This window comes from Elgaria multicarinata, chromosome 1 (genome assembly GCF_023053635.1).
Source record: "Elgaria multicarinata webbii isolate HBS135686 ecotype San Diego chromosome 1, rElgMul1.1.pri, whole genome shotgun sequence".
NCBI lineage: Eukaryota > Metazoa > Chordata > Lepidosauria > Squamata > Anguidae > Elgaria > Elgaria multicarinata.
In genome coordinates, this window is record NC_086171.1 from 20001715 (window position 1) to 20020495 (window position 18781).

The 18781-nt window shown below is 39.2% G+C and overlaps 1 protein-coding gene across 3 annotated transcripts in view; it reads left to right on the forward strand.

Moving 5' to 3' along the window:
• TOPBP1 (DNA topoisomerase II binding protein 1) overlaps positions 1-18276 on the forward strand; it is a 36929-nt gene extending 18653 nt beyond the window's left edge. The window contains exons 14-28 of one of the 3 annotated variants that reach the window (XM_063124091.1): positions 1175-1467; positions 4259-4432; positions 5178-5287; positions 6002-6125; positions 7405-7548; positions 8235-8328; positions 8724-8916; positions 9439-9662; positions 11686-11852; positions 12631-12745; positions 12907-13070; positions 14428-14568; positions 15370-15459; positions 17035-17196; positions 18039-18276. In XM_063124091.1, coding sequence (XP_062980161.1) covers positions 1175-1467; positions 4259-4432; positions 5178-5287; positions 6002-6125; positions 7405-7548; positions 8235-8328; positions 8724-8916; positions 9439-9662; positions 11686-11852; positions 12631-12745; positions 12907-13070; positions 14428-14568; positions 15370-15459; positions 17035-17196; positions 18039-18182 — 2339 coding nt within the window. In that variant the 3' untranslated portion in view covers positions 18183-18276. Of the gene's footprint in view, positions 1-1174; positions 1468-4258; positions 4433-5177; positions 5288-6001; positions 6126-7404; positions 7549-8234; positions 8329-8723; positions 8917-9438; positions 9663-11685; positions 11853-12630; positions 12746-12906; positions 13071-14427; positions 14569-15369; positions 15460-17034; positions 17197-18038 lie in introns of those variants that run through there. The other 2 variants (XM_063124100.1, XM_063124109.1) reach the window with 2 other exon arrangements.
• The last annotated feature ends 505 nt before the right edge of the window (positions 18277-18781 follow it).

Consider the following 18781-nt stretch of genomic DNA (forward strand, 5'->3'; position numbering starts at 1 on the left):
AGCCCTCTAATGGACTTTTCAGTCTGGAGAAGGGCAATGCTAGCATAGGCCTTCGGCTGATGGATCTGGATCACAGCCTGACCTAAGGTGGGTCGTAACAGTAGTACTACCAGCATGCAAAAAGTATGATAAAAAAATTTAGACATTGGTACCCAAAAGCATATTTGAGCTAAAGATGGATCCAGGGTCTGAAAAGGTTAAAGATCGCTAAAGGTAGTATTGCTAAAGTGGCGCATACAAAGTTCCAGTGGGCTTTTCTTGGACATTGCTTTTAATCAAGATTTGTTTGCTGCTTTTATCATTTCTGTTGGAAACTTGCTTTAGTTCATTTCATGTGGCTTTTATTATTATTATTATTATTATTTATTTATATAGCACCATCGATGTACATGGTGCTGTACAGATAACACAGCAAATAGCAAGACCCTGCCGCATAGGCTTACAATCTAATTGTTTTCTAGATAAGTGCCTTAAGTAGCTTATTTCAAAGGTGGGGTAACCGTGTTTGGAATGAATGATTAAATACAGCTGCAATCTAGTGCAGCGCTTTCTGACTGAGATGGAACAATAATTTCAGGCTATCCTGTCTGCCACTGCCAGTTTTAAGGCGTTGACTTGGGTTCAGACAACACAATAACCAATGGTGGTTTAAATATTTGATGGTTGGTTATTTAACCCACTGTGGGTTGTCTGGTTGTGTAGAGGGAGTTTTTTTAACCAACAGTTGGTTATTTGGCCCAAATAACCAATGAAAATAAACTACTGTCAAATTGATTACCCCACCATTGACTATCGTGTTGTCCGAATGCCGCCACTGTCTCTCATTATATAGATTATATAGCTTTTGCCAGTGTTGATGAAACCGCATGTTATGAAACATTCACACAATTAGAACATTTACTATTTTGGTACTCTAGTAATGCAATATCCCTGTTTAAACTTGAGGTAATCAGCTTACAGTTGAATGGCATGTAGAAAATGGTGCAGAAGGACCAGGGCGATTTTTGTTTTACCTAGGGGCCACTGCAGCCATGTAAAGTGTAAATGGTAGAGCAGAAAATGAATTTAGATAATTCTGTATTTTGAAATGAAATTGTTAGAATACATCTTAACAAAGCTTGTATTCAAGAGAGAAATGTTTTTGGTGTTTTTTTTTTAAACTTTTAACACAAAGAAGAGACCTTCACAAATCAGCCAGATGAAGCAGAGACAGATGCTGCAACTCCAAATACACCTGACCGACCTAGCAGTCTCTTTGAAACTGGGAAGATAACTGCTGTGACACCTCTGGATATGAATCGGTTCCAGAGTAAAGCTTTCCAAACTGTCATCTCGCACCATATTGGTAAAAAAACAAGCCCTCTTGCAGGGGGAAAGCCAGTACAGAAAGAACCATCTCTGCATCTGGACACACCATCTAAATTTTTATCGAAAGACAAGCTCTTCAAACCGTCTTTTGATGTCAAGGTAAATGTCTTGGAAATCTTGTTCCTGTGTAGTATCTCAACAGTGGCCAACAGCTCTTAGCACATCAATGTACAACACGTACCATCTCCTTGTAGGGTTCCCCCCCCTTGCAGGTTTCAAAGGAGATGGAATATGAATTCTGCTGAGTTACGTTGCAGTATGTTTAATATCTAATGTATGCTAGGTATATTACCTATAAAGTAAACTAAAAACACTTTGAATAATGTAAAAAAATGTCAACCCTATTGTAGACTTGTGTTAGTAAAAGTCTTCTTATGTGGCTAGAATACTGAAGATATGTCCCAAAGTATTGGTGTATATAATGTGGATTGGATCCAGACTTAATCATACTTAGGGTACACACATTGAAATGAATGGGAGTAAAGTTAGTCAAGACTAACTTAAGTCCCATTGATTTCAGTGGGTCTATTTGAAGTATGAACAAGTCTAAATGTAACCTAATATTTTTTCCTTTCCTTTTTTTTTTTTTAAAAAAAGAACCAAGAGAGCCCCTTTGGGCAACTGACTTTGATTTAATAGCATATTGCTTTAGCATATTGCCTCGTGTGGCGCAGAGCAGTAAAGCAACAGTTTCTGCAGCTGAAACTCTCCCCACGGCCTGAGTTCGATCCCAGCGGAAGCTGGTTTCAGGCAGCCGGCTTGGGTCGACTCAGCCTTCCATCCTCCCGAGGTTGGTAAAATGAGTAGTACCCAGTTAGCTGGGGGAAAGGTAATAACGGCCGGGAAGGCAACGGCAAACCACCCTGCTATAAGGCCTGCAGGAAAACGTCAGTGAAAGCTGGCGTCCCTCCAAGAGTCAGTAATGACTCAGTGCTTGCACGAGAGGTTCCTTTCCTTTCCTCCCTGCTTTAGAAAACTGTTTACTGGAAAGGGGTATTCATTAGGCTTATTTCTGATTTTCTGGATCCAACTTCAAGGGAAACATTGAAGTTTGTGTAAAGACATTAAAACAAGAGATAATGTTTTTGACAGTACTATGGTGCCTAATGACAGATCTAAATGACAGATTTAATGAATTTTCTGAGGGGAAAGTTCCATCAGAAATGTGATTAATCTAAAATATGTTAACTTCTATTAATTTCTGTTTTGCATTTGACTTCATCTAAAAGCCAATGAGGTCATAACATTTTGGGCTTTTTTTTTAATCAAAGAAGCCTTAAGCTATTATCTTGAATCTTTCACATATTTGTTGTATGTTTTCATAAAAGCCATCAGTCAAACTAGATTTTCCATTGCATTAATTCCTGTTTCAATTTGCTATTATTTTGGCATGTTTAATATCAGGTTTAAGGTCCCAGTGTCACTGCAAGACAAAACTGTTGCCGCTGATGCTGTTACCTCTATCTCTGAAGTAGCGTATATGTTCTGTGCAAAATACCTGGCAGATGGGAAGGAAGGAACAAACTTTAGTTGGCTTCCTTATGATTGCATCCAATGGGCCATTCTGCTAGTCTTGAACCCTTGAATATTAGTACAGTATTGTGCTAGGCTTCTTGGTTGGCTTGGTATTGTTGTTTTTAAAATAGCAGATTTCACTAGGAACTTTGCATAGCAGGAAGCAGAAAGGACAGCTGTGTGACACTTCCTGTGGTTATAATGTTGCATGATTTGCTGTTATATAGGCTAGGTGTTTTAATGAAAGAGTGCCACTTTTGGTTAATATTCATTGAACGGAGGCTTTTTAAACAGTATGAATGAGCCGAACAGTATTCCTGGAGTACAAACAAATGGCAATTTCTCATGTTTTTTTGTAAACCGCCCAGAGAGCTTCGGCTATTGGGCAGTATAGAAATGCAATAAATAAATAAATAAATAAATAAATAAATATCTTGAGGTAAGCAGATAGTACTTGCCCATCCAAAACACTATGTTACTTTCATCACTATGTGCTGGGAAGTATAATGCCTTTCCAGTGACTTCATCTTCTGAGAAGTCATTAAGGCATTTAGCACATAATGGCAAATTGTGGGCTAATTAACTCTTGGGGCTCATCTACACCTATGAGCCTTCGGGGTGGAGGAGGATCCCAGGCTTTCCCACTTCCGGGATCGTCCCCTAGCGTCCAAACGACAGCATGACGTCCCGGAAGGAAAGATTTGCTACTATGTGCGAACTGGGTCATTGTGAGCTTATGCCCTTAGGCTGGGACTCTGCTGGGACTCTGAGTCTACATCCTTTTTGTATTTTAGTTTGTAAGACTAACAACAATCCTTGGCCAAGAGAAGCAGTAACCTTCATGAAATATTCTCAAAATACACTCTTATGAACATACTATGTTTATTTATTTTTATTTATTTTATTTTTTATTTATTTAAGGATTTTTATGCCGCCATTCAGCCAAAAAAGGCTCTCATGGCGGCTTACAAAAAGTATTTCTTGACAGTCCCTGCCCACAGGCTTACAATCTAAAAGACATGACACAAAAGGAAAGGGGATTGGGAGGGAGGAGGAGGAGGGGGAAAAGGAAAGCAAATTCAGGCACTACAATCTTAGTTGCAAAGTTCAGCAGTTACAGTTGACAGCAGGAGGGAGGGTGCTCTCAGCTGGAGCTGGACCCAGGCCCGGTGGAGAGGTGCCTGGCTGCTGCTTCCTCTCTCACTGTGGCCTCTCCAGAGATAAAACCATTTATCTAACATGGTTGGTTAATTAACTAGAAGAAGAGAGTTTGCTACTTTTATAATAAGTAAAACTTTTTTTATCTTATGGTGTTTTTTTTTTTAGCATAGAACCCTTTGTAAAATGAAGTAATACCTTTTAATGGCTTTTTCAGGATGCTCTAGCAGCTTTGGAAACTCCAGAGGGTCCTAACCGGCGAAACAGAAAACTGAGTACTCCTCTTTCAGAAGTCATTGGCAGGAACTTGAAGCTGGCTTTGGCAAACAGCACTCGGCAAACAGCTGCTCTCACTGCCAGTCCTCAGTTGAAAAGTGCACCTCAACAAGTGGTAGGTTTAAGTTTTAGGTTGATTAGGCCGGATTTTCCCTAAACAGATATTTCAGTTAAAATACTCATCGGGACATAAAATTAATGTAGGTACTTCTGAAGTTTTGTTTACGCATTTGACTTAGTACGTCAAATATACATGCCAAATCAGATCATATAGTTCAAAACTTTCTAGGAAACTGCTTACAGGAAGCCATGGACTGTGCATGTACTTTCTGAACAGATAAATGGTTAGTGTTTCTAGATTTGATGACATGTTAAGTCACGGTGGTTAAGCATTTTGAGCTAAACATTATGGCTTAGCATGTCGTGTGAACCATGGCTTAGTGTGTTGTGACAACCCCCTAACTATGGTTGCTACATAACCATGGTTTAAACATGCTCACTAATCATTTGCTGCAAAAGGGTTAGCGGCCTAATCATGGCATGTCGTCTGAACAGGATCAGTGGCAATCACCTTTTTGTGATGGGCAGTAGAAGGGATAGCCTGGATACAGATTCCAAGTGCTGAAACAAGCAATCCATGGCTGTCACAGCTGGGACTGCCAGTTGTCTCTTTGGAATAGTTCAACAGTACCAAATTCATGAAGTTATCTCCAACCAAAGAGAAGGAAGGAAAAATGTCCTTTTTAATACATTGAATTACATTTCCTTTTAAGGAGGAGTCCCACTAACAAGTGAATTCATCTTTGGAAGTGCTGAAAACGTAACGCGTAACTATATTTTTCCTAACACTGCTTGAATAGGAGGAAGAGTCAAAACCTCTAGCTGATGTTGTCATATGTGTGAGTAAGAAGCTCAGCAAGAAACAGAGTGAGCTGAATGCTATTGCTGCCTCCCTTGGCGCGGATTACAGGTATGGAATTAGCAGAATTCTTCACTGGTAAGATGGTGACATCTAGCTCTTTTTATTATTAAAAATAATTTTTAAAAACAGCACAGTTCTGCTCACAGGCTTGCAATATATTAGTTATAGTACAAAAAGAAGGGATGGCAATGGAACGGGATTGTCTGCTTTGCTTTAGGTGAAGCAAATTCTCCATTGTATGAATGCTGCAATCCTTTCTAACGTCTGTTGTCTTCAGACTCTGCACGTAATTACTGCTGGAAATCCCAGGGTTGTGTTAAACTGAAAGGTACTTCTAAACACACACACACACACACTGCTTTCACTAGGGCAGCTTAGTGTAAATCAGTGCATAACCACTGCTCCTAGAACCATGTCCCTAAAATTAGCCATTGCATTTTTAAGATCCGTTAGGTAACTGTTTTCATATTCATGAAAAAAAAATCTAATCTTAAAGGACATTTTCAATCATATTTGTTATTTATTTTTTATCATTGTATTTACCATACAAAAACACTAGCTTCCAGGGTTTTCTCATGGGGAATATAGACTATCCTGTATGAGACAATGGATGATGCGGTATTTCTGTGAGCGGTTCTGTTAGAGATATGTAGGTGTCAGAAATACCAAATCCACATTCCAAGACTCACAAACTGTAATCACTCTACCACCTTGGAATTGGCAATTTCCTAACATGGAGTTGGTATCTTCCATTTATTCTAGATGGTGTTTTGATGAAACTGTAACTCATTTCATCTACCAGGGAAGGCAAAATGATAATAGCCGGGAATACAAATCTGCTAAAGAAAGGGGCATACACATAGTGTCGGAACACTGGCTTTTGCAGGTATGGAGATTCAACTTTACTTTCTTCTGTTACTAGAATGAGGGGGAAAGCTGGCTGCCCTATGTGGATTGTATCCAATGGTGTCCATCCATGGAGGATATTGTCAGTGGAAGAAGGCAATTTTTGCTGATTTCTCTCTGCATCTCCTGCACCGTCCTAAATCTGCTTCAGAGCATTGTCGGGGGACTCTCTGGAACAGAGTGGGAGGTGGCAGGGGAAAAGGCAAAAATCACGTCTCTCACCCCCTTGATTGAAAGGGGAAAAAAATATTTGTTCCCTTTGGCTCATTAATCAAAACCCAATGATTTCCCAGTTGATCAGGATGTGAAACCATGGGACCTTATAGAGGAAGAGTTAAGAAACACGCCTCATTTAGAAAGTTAAGGATTTATTGAAAGACCCAAAGTTGAGCTTTTGTTCCCCAATAGTTCACAGTAGACATTCCCAAAATGCAAGTAAGTCAGTATAATAGATATTACCCCTTATATCTAAATACTGGACAATAGAAGGGGGCTGGCCAAGAGGGGGATTGAAACTGTGTTTTATTTTTCCAATGTATTTCTGTCTACCTACCTACTTATCTTTTAATTCCACCCATTTCTCTTTTCAATCAATCTATACTTGATTTCTTTCTAAGCTTTTCCCTGTCTGAGTAAAGATAACCTTTGTAATACAATTCTAAATGTAGACTTAAAGACACCATTGTGAACTTTCCATGATGGTTTGTTGCTTGTGTAAACCATCACAATTTTGTAACGGAAGGCAGACTTGAGTTCTCAGTGTAACAGTTTGTAAATATCCTGGACTAGGATTGCTTTCTTAAACAATCAAATATTTTGATCATTCAGTGTCTTTATTATTATTACTAGAACATGCAGGGAGGTGTGAATGAAGAAGAATGGTTTTATTCATAGGGAAAAGACATGGATTGGGGAGGCTACAATCAGGGTATCAGCTTCAAGGGACCATGGGGATGAGTGAACAAAGGAGGGGCCAAGAAGATATTGTAGTAATAAAGGAAAGCTTTTCATGATCATTGGAAGGAGTTTGGAAACATCAAGGAAGCACCAGATGATTTTCTCTGGCAATGGCAACTATTAACCTAGGAATTAGACATGATGAATTATAAACAAAGTGCAGAATTATGCTCTCCCCAAGCTCATATTAAAATAGAAGAACTGTCTTTGTCCAGAGAGAGTGGGGTAACAGTGGACTTTGGATTGGTTTGTGGCATTAATTCCTTTTTTCCCCCTGAATCCCCCCTGTTAATATGTTCCAGAGTGCAGAAGAATATAAACGGCTACCTGAATCTCTTTATCCTCATACATATAATCCTAAAATGAGTTTGAATATTAGCGGTGTCCAAGATGACAGATTCTCAGATAGGCTTGATTCCACTGGAAAAGCGGGGAAAGAAGATGAGGTGTGGTAGATACAATTGTTTTGTTGTTTGTTTGCTTCATTATGATCATCTTCACCTGGATGAATGAATAACTAAAGAACTTCTGCATTGTTTTCATTACATTATGTAATTCTGAAACCTATCAGGTTATGAAAGTTTTTGGGATTTTGTTGGTATGGCATTTAGTTTTTACAGCACAAAAAAAGTAACAATAACATTACGATGAAATAGGAAGTATAAAGAATTTAGCAGATATATTGCCTTCTTAGAGTTCTTAGGGGAAGGCCTGTAGCTCACAAGTAGGGAGCATGCTTTGCATCTAGAAGATCCCAGGCCCAGTCCCCAGCTTCTTCAAGTAGGGTTAGGAAAGACCCCTGCCGGAAACTGAAGAGCTGCTGTCATAGAATCATAGAATAGTAGAGTTGGAAGGGGTCTATACGGCTATCAAGTCCAACCAGTTAGTGTAGACACTGCAGAACTAAATGGACTACTGGCCTGGATTTGTATAGTGCAGTCTCCTTTATGCCTATGCTTACCTTGTATTAGCAATTGAATAAGTTGATTTGAGTGGTTGGATGGATGAATCTTTTTTTGCTTGTAAGTAATTTTGCAAATAATTGTGTCAGTTGTTTAACGTAGAACAAATTTCAATCTTTATTTTGCTCTGAGATGTGAATTGTGTAAGACCCAAATCTCTACTGTTTCAGCCTATTTCATTGAATGATAATCCAGAAGATGTTATTATTGAACGTATAAATGAGGCAGTTGCTATCGATAAAGCAGAAAATGCTTCAAAAGGAGGTAATTTTGTTTGCGTTCGTTACAGGGTAGGTTGGCTCCTGCCATTAAGTGTCCCACATGTTTTCAGTAAGCTTTTTTTGGGGGGGGTCATCATTTCTAAAGTTGATATAGTGGTTTTAAATGTATGTGAATTTTGCACGTTTTTGTGGTTTTTAATTTTTGTATATTGTTTTTAAATGTTTTATCTTATGTGAACCACCCAGAGAGCTTCGGTGATGGGGCGGTATATAAATGCAATAAATAAAATAAATGAATTCTTAAAATTTATGGAATATGGAAGGGGACAGTGTACATATTTAGTAAAGAGGGGACCCATATGATAACAGCATTTGGTATATTTTAAATTCAAAGAGAATTAATTTATTCACATTTTTGGGGTGTTTTGTGTGCCCAAGTTTTAACACAGACACTGGAAATGAGGGAGAACTTTCAAAAGCAGCTCCAAGAAATAATGACTGCAACATCACTAGCGAAATTGCAAGGACAAAGAAGCTCTTTGTCTCGGAATGGTTTTGACAATTCTCCGACCACTCCTGATGGACCTCGTCCCGTGCGTAACGGCCGTAGCAGAGTTTTGGAAGCCCTGAGGTACTAGCTAGCTGGAATGGAAAACATCCTAGATTTTTGAGTGATAATCCTAGAAAAACTATAGAAATATTGAAAAATATTTGCTGGATTATAGAGCCTTCCATCAGCAGATAGTTTCTGAGTGAAAGCGCTACCAGGTACCGTGGAATCTGAACTTTGTGGCTACAGAACATCAGTGTCTCTATAGATTATTGACAGCTTTAAATTACACATTTTGACGCTTAACTATTTCTCATCTTGTAGATTTTAAAATACTTTCTGTTTTTTCTTTTACATTGAAGCAGATAATGTCTAGCTGTAGTAATTAATGGCCACGATCTAACCTAGTTAAAGTCAGTATTAGGCTGTGGTCAACAGGTTGGAGCCAGACTTAGTTGCACTTACAGAAGTCAGTCTTATTGAATTCAGTGGGACTTACTCCCAAATTGGTATAGGATTGCAGCATTAGTTCCCATTGAAAACAAGTTAAATCATGACTAACTTGTTCTGTTGATTTGTGTGTGTGTGTGTTCTGCTCCTTAGGCAGTCCCGTCAGGTAGCGATTGATGTCAACACTGAGCCATCCCAGAATGAGCAGATTATTTGGGATGACCCCACTGCAAGAGAAGAGAGAGCAAGACTTGCCAGCAACCTGCAGTGGCCCAATAGTCCTTCTCAATATTCCGAACAAATTCAAATGAATGCAGTAAACGCGAGTGACCTTTCCGTTAGAAAATCCTTGACTGATACAGAAATCGCTGAAATGGGTAAGAACAGAATATGACATGGCTGAGCTGGACTGCAGTCTTTGATCTTTGTTAACTCTATAGAAGACTTTCTCAATGTTGTGCATGCCAGATGTTTTGGATACTAACTCATCAGCCCCAGTTTGCATAGCTGATGGCCAGGGATGATGGAATTGTAGTCCAAAACAGGGGGTTTCTGCAAGAGGAAGGTCTCTGCTCACAGAAGGTCTCTTTACCTGATTTTTTGGGATTCCACCATGGCTTGTTAACCCCCCTGCACATGCTGATCACATGGGGTGGGTTACAAACCACCCTACAACAATCTCATGGGTTCTGGGTGGTTTGTTACTCAACCCACCTGGCTGGGTTGGTAGGACATGACAATCTGCACTGCCAAGGATAACTATGCTTATCCCCCTGGCATGTGGCCAGCATGCGCAGTGTAGTTAACAAGCCGAGGTGTCTTGTTAATTGGTGTCTTGTTAACTGCCTGTTGAATTGTGCAAACCTGGCCTGTACCAGCTCATGGGTTTTGAACGGCTTGTTACCCATGCCAATAAACTGCAACAAGCCACACTGCTGAGGGTAATTACGCAAATCCCCTGGCGTGTGACTGGCATGTGCAGTGTAGTTAACATGGCTTGTTAACTGCCTGCCGATCATGCAAACCAGGCCCATTCAGCATTTTCAGTGGGCTGGAGGGGGCTGCCATGGGCCGGGGAAGTCCACTTCCGCCAATGGAGTTGATATATTATAAAAGTGGATCCCGTCGCTGGAGGGCACTGTGTTGAGGAAAACTGTTCCATAGCCTAGGAAGGCATCAATACCAGTTGAGCTGCATTTTTAAAAGCATTGTAGTGGTTTTAGTTGCCTTTCTCATTTTTTATTTGAGGAGTTGGTGAATGCCTTGAACTGGAGTAGGTTCAGACACATTGAGCTTGTTCCAATACTTGAGTGCATGTGGGGCTACTAAAAACTGTGTACAACAACTTGTCATGTGGCAAAAATTGCTTGGATTATACCTCTTCAGACTCTAAGCAGGCAATTTTATTTTTGGATGCTTTCCCATTTTTTGTTTAAATCCCTACACATAGAAACTACCATTTCTGGGAGAAGGCTGGGCTAGAATCCTTCTCCAACATGTAGATTTCTACATATACTGAACTTTTTAAATAATTATAAAGTACTTTTTTATTATTTAATTTTTTAATTGCCTCATGAATCAATTTCTCTAGTTGTTGTTCAAAGCACTATGTGAATCCAGGCCCCTGGCACAATGGTACAATCCAGGAACAGTTTTACCATGTGATGCACATTTTATATGGAACAAGCCAAAGGTCAAATCATTATGCAATTTTGCTGTTACAGGGAATACTGTGTACCGCTTTGATTGCTCTCTCCATATTGATGTGTCAGTGGTATTGTCAGCTAACTGTATGCTTGCTTTGTGTCAGAGGAGATACTGATGATTCATTGATAAGGCCATCTCTTGCTTTTTATGTTCATATATTGGTGTATTTGAAATCCCTTTCTCATACAAAATCTTTGAGGTGGAGGGAGTTGAGAAATTTGCATTAAGGATGTTTCTGGAACCGAATTGGGGACAGGTGATGGATTAAAGGCGTATTATGTAGTCTGGTGTGTTTTGATTAAGCAAAGATTCAACGTTATAGAATTATGGATAAAAGAATTTTGCGCTGTGCATGCTTACTGTAGAACTTCAGAAGCACCAAGGAAGTATAATAACAGCTTACAAGCGATCCATTACTTTGTGTAGTCAAATAATGCTTAGTCTGTGATCTCAATCATGTTTACTCTGGAGGAAATCCCATTGAAATCAATAGGGTTACATCTGACTAAACAAGTTTTGGATTAGTGTGTTGAAGAAGCTGCTTTGTAAACTGCCACTTTTGAAGGTTCAGATATGAATCATATTCATTTTTCTCTGATCCATTTTATGTTGGTCTTACTTTGAGAACTATTTAATGTTGTATTTGTCTTCAAATATACAAAACAATGCAGTAGTGATTTTTTTGAATTATAGATGCTGATGATCCTGTGAAAACCGATTTAGTGGAAGCCTTGGGACCTCAAATCTGTAGAAATCCAGAAACACCTGTAAAAGAAGATAATTTAATCCCAACACCATTGGCTCCTGCCATTGCCTTTCCATTGGCAAATCCTCCCGTGGCTCCCCAGCCAAAAGAAAATGTATGCTATACGACAGCACATTGATTGATATATTAATACTTGCATTGAGAAATGTTACTCTAGCATTTTATGTTTGAACTTTTAATTGAAGCTGTCAGTAATTTGATTTTAAATTATAGATTACAAATGACAGTAAACATTTTTATCTCAATTGCTTCTCAGCAATTACTTTTAGATCCCTTTTGTAATCTAATTTGTTGTGCTAGCCTGAGGATAATGGAGAGGTTGAAGTAAGGTAGGAAATAGCTCTGCTTCATTTAGTTAAAATAAATCCATTATGATGAGTAGTAATTCAGGAATGAGTTATACTTCCTAAGATTCAAATGGTTTAAAAGATTTATTGAAAAACTTGCAGGCCTGTTAAATCCAAAAATTACATTTTAAACTTAAGTAAAAAAAATAGCCATGTACCTGTATTTCCGATTTTTCATTTTCTTTACCTATGAAGCTACAGAAAACAGGGCTTCTATTGTATATTTTATCATTTTGCAGAGACTTGAATGTCATTTTTTATATATAACCAAATGTAACCAAACCTTCTCTCCAGGCACTTACCAAGTTTATTCTCTAAATATATGACTCAGTTAAATATGTAGGGGCATATAGAGAATGAGATAATTTCTTGGCCATCAAATGCGCCTTTTTGTCTGTCTTCTCCAATTGTTTCCCCAAACTGTCTTAAGAAATACTTTGGTAAGCCACCTTGAGAGCCTTTTTGGCTAAGGGGCGGGATAAAAGTACTATAATAAATAATAAATATAAATAAACCGTCTTCCAGATCATTAAAATGGAACAAAAGGCCTATGGTGAATCAGAACAACAGCGCAAATTCCAATTGTCTTCCCTTAACCCTCAGGAACGAATTGATTACTGCCATCTGATTGAAGAGCTAGGTGAGATAGTCATAAAGCCTCTGGAATTCTGCGACTGGATTCCAGTTCTGCATGCTATGCATGTTGATCACTACTTGTTTTATGTGGCTTGCAAAATAGCTGTTAACTTTATAAGTAGGGATGATCTTTTAAAATAACTATGGTTAAATTTCATTATTTAGGTGGTGTAGTTCTTGAGAAGCAGTGCTTTGACTCTAGTTGTACACACACAATCGTGGGACACCCTCTTCGTAATGAGAAATTTTTGGCATCAATGGCAGCTGGAAAGTGGGTGCTTCATCGTTCCTACCTTGAGGCATGCAGAACAGCACGGCACTTTGTAGAGGTATTTAACATTTCAACTCTGTTACTATTTTCATGTTATTTTCATTCGAGAACATAAGATCCCAGAAAAAGATCCAGCAGCCTTGCTGAGGCTAAGTAAGTCTGGGTGTTGGTAGCATCTAGGTGGGAGACCATCTGAAAAACTCTATACATGCTGCTTTGAGTTCCATGGAAGAAAGGCAGGATAATAAGTAAAATCTATAATGAACTGAAATCTTGGTTTGTCCTGTTTCTGCATGAGCGTACTAAAATGCCTACATTTCTTGTTCCCATTTTTCATAATGTATACATTTTTGCCCATTTATCTAAAGACCACGACCTAGGCGGTTTAAAAAGGCTGAGTCCCTGCATTATTTTCAAATGGGAGTGACACCCTCTACTACATAACTCTGGGAATTGTAAAGTCAGCCCAATTAAATCTTCAGGGAGCATACAGCAGCCCGCATTGGCCACTGACAAAGACTTCTTGTTGAAACGCGTTTGGCCTTTTTATTCTACATTTCTGCTAGACGTTTGTTTTTCTGCCATATGCTATTGCACTTTTAATGCAACACTATTGTTAATCTTAACTTTATTCTTGTACATTAAATACTATTGTTCTACAGTATATATATCCTTAACTTTTTGTTTAGTATTACATGGTTGTTTGTTAAGGACTTCGCCTTTCCTTGCTCTTGTGTTTACTGTACCCTAATATGCACACTTTTGATGTGCATTCTTCCCAACACTAACTGGGTCAGAAAGCTTTTAGAATTGCAGATTTTGGAATGCAATTCTGAGGCTGACTTTGCAGGGCTGAGTTGGCGCTGCTCTGCCAATAAACCCCTCGGTATCGCTGATGCGGGGGTGACAGCGAATCATCCCCACGGGGGTGGCAGTGTGGGCTTTCCGGCAGCCATTAGGATTACTGGGCCCGCCCCCTCCTTTGGCTTCCAGTGACCAATGGCAGGATGCCTTCTGCCCGAGAATGCCCCCGGCGCAGCACTGATCTCACTCAGGCAGGAAAAGTCAGGTTAAGTCCCTGAGTTTTCAGCTGCGGATCTTCGGCTCTTTGCCCCGGGATGATTCCGAATAGGCAGCTGCATCATATAAGTGATGCAGTGCGGATTTGGAGCTACCCTGGGACAAAAATGACATTTGGACAGCCCCTCTATCTTAGCTGACTGAAAATGGATGGAAGGTGCAAATTGAGTAAATATATTTAAACAAAACAAATCTCAGCAGAGCAAAATTCTCACCCTTCCCTACTACCCTGTTAAGTATGACTGCACCTAAGTGGCGTGCTCTTGTGGTCTTGTTTGAACTTTCCTGTTAAACTTGCCAGAATTACTATGAATAAGAGAGTGTCACCATTCTAGGAAGAAGATTATGAATGGGGAAGTAACTCTATACTCAGTGTTCTGCCTGGAATCAATGTAGTACAGAGGAAATTAGCAATTGCAGCAATGAGATGGAGGAAAACAATACAAAGACGGAGAGAGGAAACTGGCATTACTGAGGTATTTTCACGTTACATTTCATGTGTCATATCTTGTTGTGTCCCCTCTATTGATGGAAGGCGCTTTGATGTGTGCAGAGGGATCAGTAAAGCCACGTCTCATGTCAGTCTTCAGGTGGCCAACGCAATGTCAGAACTCTGGAGCAGAATCTTGCAAGTGCCTTCATGAAATCATTTTGTGCATCTTTAGATTGCATTGAAAGGCTGCATTTAACGAAACATCTACAGTTCTAATTAACATTGGCACATTTAATCTTATAGTTAAATTTGCTAAAATAATTTGAGAAATACAAATAAGTATTTGGTACAATCTGTAAGTATTGTACCAAAATTTCCCATGATTTGTAGGCTTATTTCTACCCCTTGTGTCCTGCATTTCTTTGAGGGCCAAACCACATGTAATGGAGATGCATGAATGCAGCTCTTTTAAAAATGTATAACCTGCCCCCCCCCCCAAGCTATTAGACATGGAGGGAAAACATGCAGGTGCAACTTTTGTGCCCACATTTTTTCCTGCAGCTAATGGGGCAATTTAATTTAGAGAATTGGTGTGGGGTTAAGTAGAAGGAAAAGGAAAAGGGTTCTGTAAACTGCCCAGAGAGCTCTGGCTATGGGGGCGGTATATAAGTGTAATAAATAAAATGTAGGGAGTTCCAGTTGGAGAATTCCCTGGGTAACATTTAGTTTGGCCCTGGTAGTAGGTGAAATTTAACTGGATGTTTAGAAATGAATTTTCATTGAATGTGGGAACAATCATAAATCAGAGGATTTTTTTTTTAAAAAAATGGTTCTATCTTTGTAGGGAGCATTTAGTGGTTGGAAAGTTATTTTGAATGTTGACCCAGCAAAGGAAGCAGGCTTCAAGCGTCTTCTAGAGTCAGGAGGGGCAAAGGTGTGTATGTGCTTGATTATTCTTTTGTCAGTCTAGTTGACAGTCATAGGAGGGTATTGGACTGCATAAGAGTAGTTTCATGAGTAGACATGTGAAAGCTGGGGCAAAATTAAGAAAAAAACAGAAAAGAGTTTTTTCTGAGGACTTTTTTTTCTGAAAAATTGAACAGATTTTGATTATGAAATACTTTTTTAGAATTTAAGACAAAGTATTTGTGTATTGTTACCCAACTTTTACTGCCAAATGATTTCTAAAAACTATTAACAACACTTTTATAGAAAGACTAGAGATCTAAGATGTCTGGAAATAATGAAGCCCTGGGGGAAATGTTTTTCTTTAATCCTCTTTGTAAGATTCCCAGCATTCGTTCATTCCTTATTAAAACTGTTGATCTAAAGTATATTTTACTGATAGACATTTATGCTCAGTTGCCCAACATGTGATTGGAGTCACCATTGTGCATTCTTGTCAGTTTCGGTGTTGTTCTATAGTGTCCTCTGTTTCTGATACTGTAGTGGGCATTTACTACCTGAGTTTACTTTTACCAGTTTTAAAATATAATAATAATTTTATAAGCAAACTCAGTTATAAATAAAATGTCTTAAGAACAGAAAGACTACTGTATGTTCTTAAAGCAGCCCTCCTCAACCTGGTGTCCTCTGGGTGTTTTGGACTACAGTTCGCAGCCATCCTGAAGATTGGCCTGAGGCTGAAGTCCAAAATATTGGGAAGGCACCAGATTGGGGAAGGCTGTCGAAAAGCAGCAAAGTGACTTTAGATCTGTAAAGGGTGCTGAAAAAATAAGTATAGCTTATTTATCAGTTTCCCCCAAATTTTCCTTTCCCCCTGAAAGCTCCCGGATAGAAGAGCTTTTTTCCTAGGACCTATGTCCACATTAGATCACAATCCCAGATCCGTTTGACACATTCAAAAGTTGCTTTTCAATGATAAGATTTGTAGAACCGCCCAGAGAGCTCCGGCTATTGGGCAGTATAGAAATGTAATAAATAAATAAATAAATAAATAGTATCTACTGCTGTTCCAAACCTACTCAGGAAGAAAGGAGGGAGGAGAAAATAATACTCCCATTTTTACAAATCAGTCCAGACTCTGGAACCAAAGCCACATTTTATCTTCTCTAATCCTGTGTTTGAATCACAGTTGAGCTCTCCCTTAATAGAACAAGGAGTTGCTTTTCAGTGTATAATTCACATTGAATTAGCCACTTCCTTAGTTGTCTGTGGCAAGTAATTCTTGCTCCCTGTTCCCAGTTCCTTTAGCTATTGATACTTTGGTTAGATGACAAAGACACCCAGGTGAGGCCATAGCCAAGCAGAGTAGGCACTGATCAACCACCATTAGCACTGCCCCATATATCCAGAATACTGTATACTGTTAAAGACAGATAATCTTTAAATCACATGATGTCACCAGGACCATTCAGGATGCTGCACACTAGGCTGTTTTGTGATTCACTTCTTCAAATTGTATTAGCAAGGTTAGTTTAAATATAATAGTATGCACATACTATACATATAAGTCAACCAGAATCTCTTTGTGTGTTTGAATCTACAGGTGTTGCTTTCACATTCTCTCTCTATCTTTAGAGAAGTTACTCATCTTTTTGCTGATTTTAATAAACTGAAACCAGAGAATGTAAGAGTTAACCTAGGAGAGGCTGCAAGTCAAGGAGTGAACTGTCTGAAGCCAGAATACATCGCTGACTACCTTATACAGGTTTGCCTAGCAGTAGCATAATATGACTTTTGTTATGTTTTAAGAAAACAATCCACATTTCTTTTTGGTGTGTGGAGACATCCAACAATGGGTTAACTCACAATATGATTTTTGTTACACTTTTATGAAGTTTCCACATCTAGAATATCAAGGCTGTGTTATAACAGATATGTATGCAGAACTATGTGTGCGTAAGGCTTTCGCTATTCTATGACTAGAGGAAAGCTGTGTACGTGATTGGAGAAAAGGACAGAAACTCACTTACGTTCATAGGGCTTTGGGTTTTCCTGAGATACAGAAGTTGTAATGATTATCCATTTTGGGCGCTTCCAAATGGAGGGCTCCTAGCACTAACGATTAGAAGGCATTGTGCAGCTCTTCCATCTCGGGAAAACACAGGAAGGAAACGAGTTGAAAACTACATCATCTGCCCCCCCCCCCTAAAATCCTGTGAATGAGGCTGTGTGATGGCATGATAAAAGCCTCATCTGGAGACACTCCTGATCAATTTAAAATAGGACGATGACTTGTCAAGAAAAGTGGATACTACAATGTTACGAAGTGAATTGTTTTCTCCATTGCCTTTCTGCTGCAACCTGCCATCGGCTCCAGCAGTGGCTAAGGTTGCAGACAGGGCAGTGTGCTACCAGGAAGATTAGGGTAGAAAGCATGGAAAGAGGATGTCAGATAAAGAACTTGGTGTGAATGTTGGGGAGGAATGTGTGTGTCAATAAATGGACACAATTTAAGAAGGATCTGAGCAATAGAAATCTGGGGAGCTTAGTAGTAAAGTAAAATGATGATTCCTGAAATAAGATAGTTAAACTAAACTTTTTCTTAAGGAGCTGCCACCTCCAACAGAAAGCTATCGTTTGCCAGAGGCGGCTGCCTATCTTCAGAATAGCAAAGAACATGGAACTGGGTTATCTCAAAAGCGAAAAGCTCCTGAAGAAACACACACAGTAAAACGATCCAGAATGTACTGAGATGACCATTCCTTTAAAATATGTATTTTGTATTTCTATTTATACTGGTTTTCCTTCTACATAAAATGGTATTAAATGCTTTTGTAGTGTTGTACGTGTGTTTTTAAAATTCTGCCTTGTTTGGTTGCTCTAAAACATATGGGCAGCCCATAAGCTGCATGTGTCCTTTATTTGCTCTCTGCGCAGCCTGTAGAGTCCTGGGATGTGCTGTCCACTTTTCCACACCACCTAGCTGATTAGCCATCAGGTGGTGGTGGCGGTGAGGGACAGAATCTCCCCAATTCTGCACAAAAATGTGGGGGACAGGTGTGTGTGTCGCATCAGACCATGAGGCCCTTGGGACCAAAAGGTTGGCCACCAGTGGTCTAAAATGAATTCTGATTTTTGTTACAAGATCATATACGTTAGTAGATCGTTATCCTACTTTGACTAGAGTCCTCAAAGCAGTCTTCAACATCTCTAAAATGCACTTTCACAAAACCTCACACACTCAAAAACAGGCATCTAGTGTAGTCTCTGCCTGCTATACTTGTTTTATGGTGCAAAATTTGTGAAAACATACACATTTTCAACCTCTAGTGTGTTTTTATAGTTCTCTG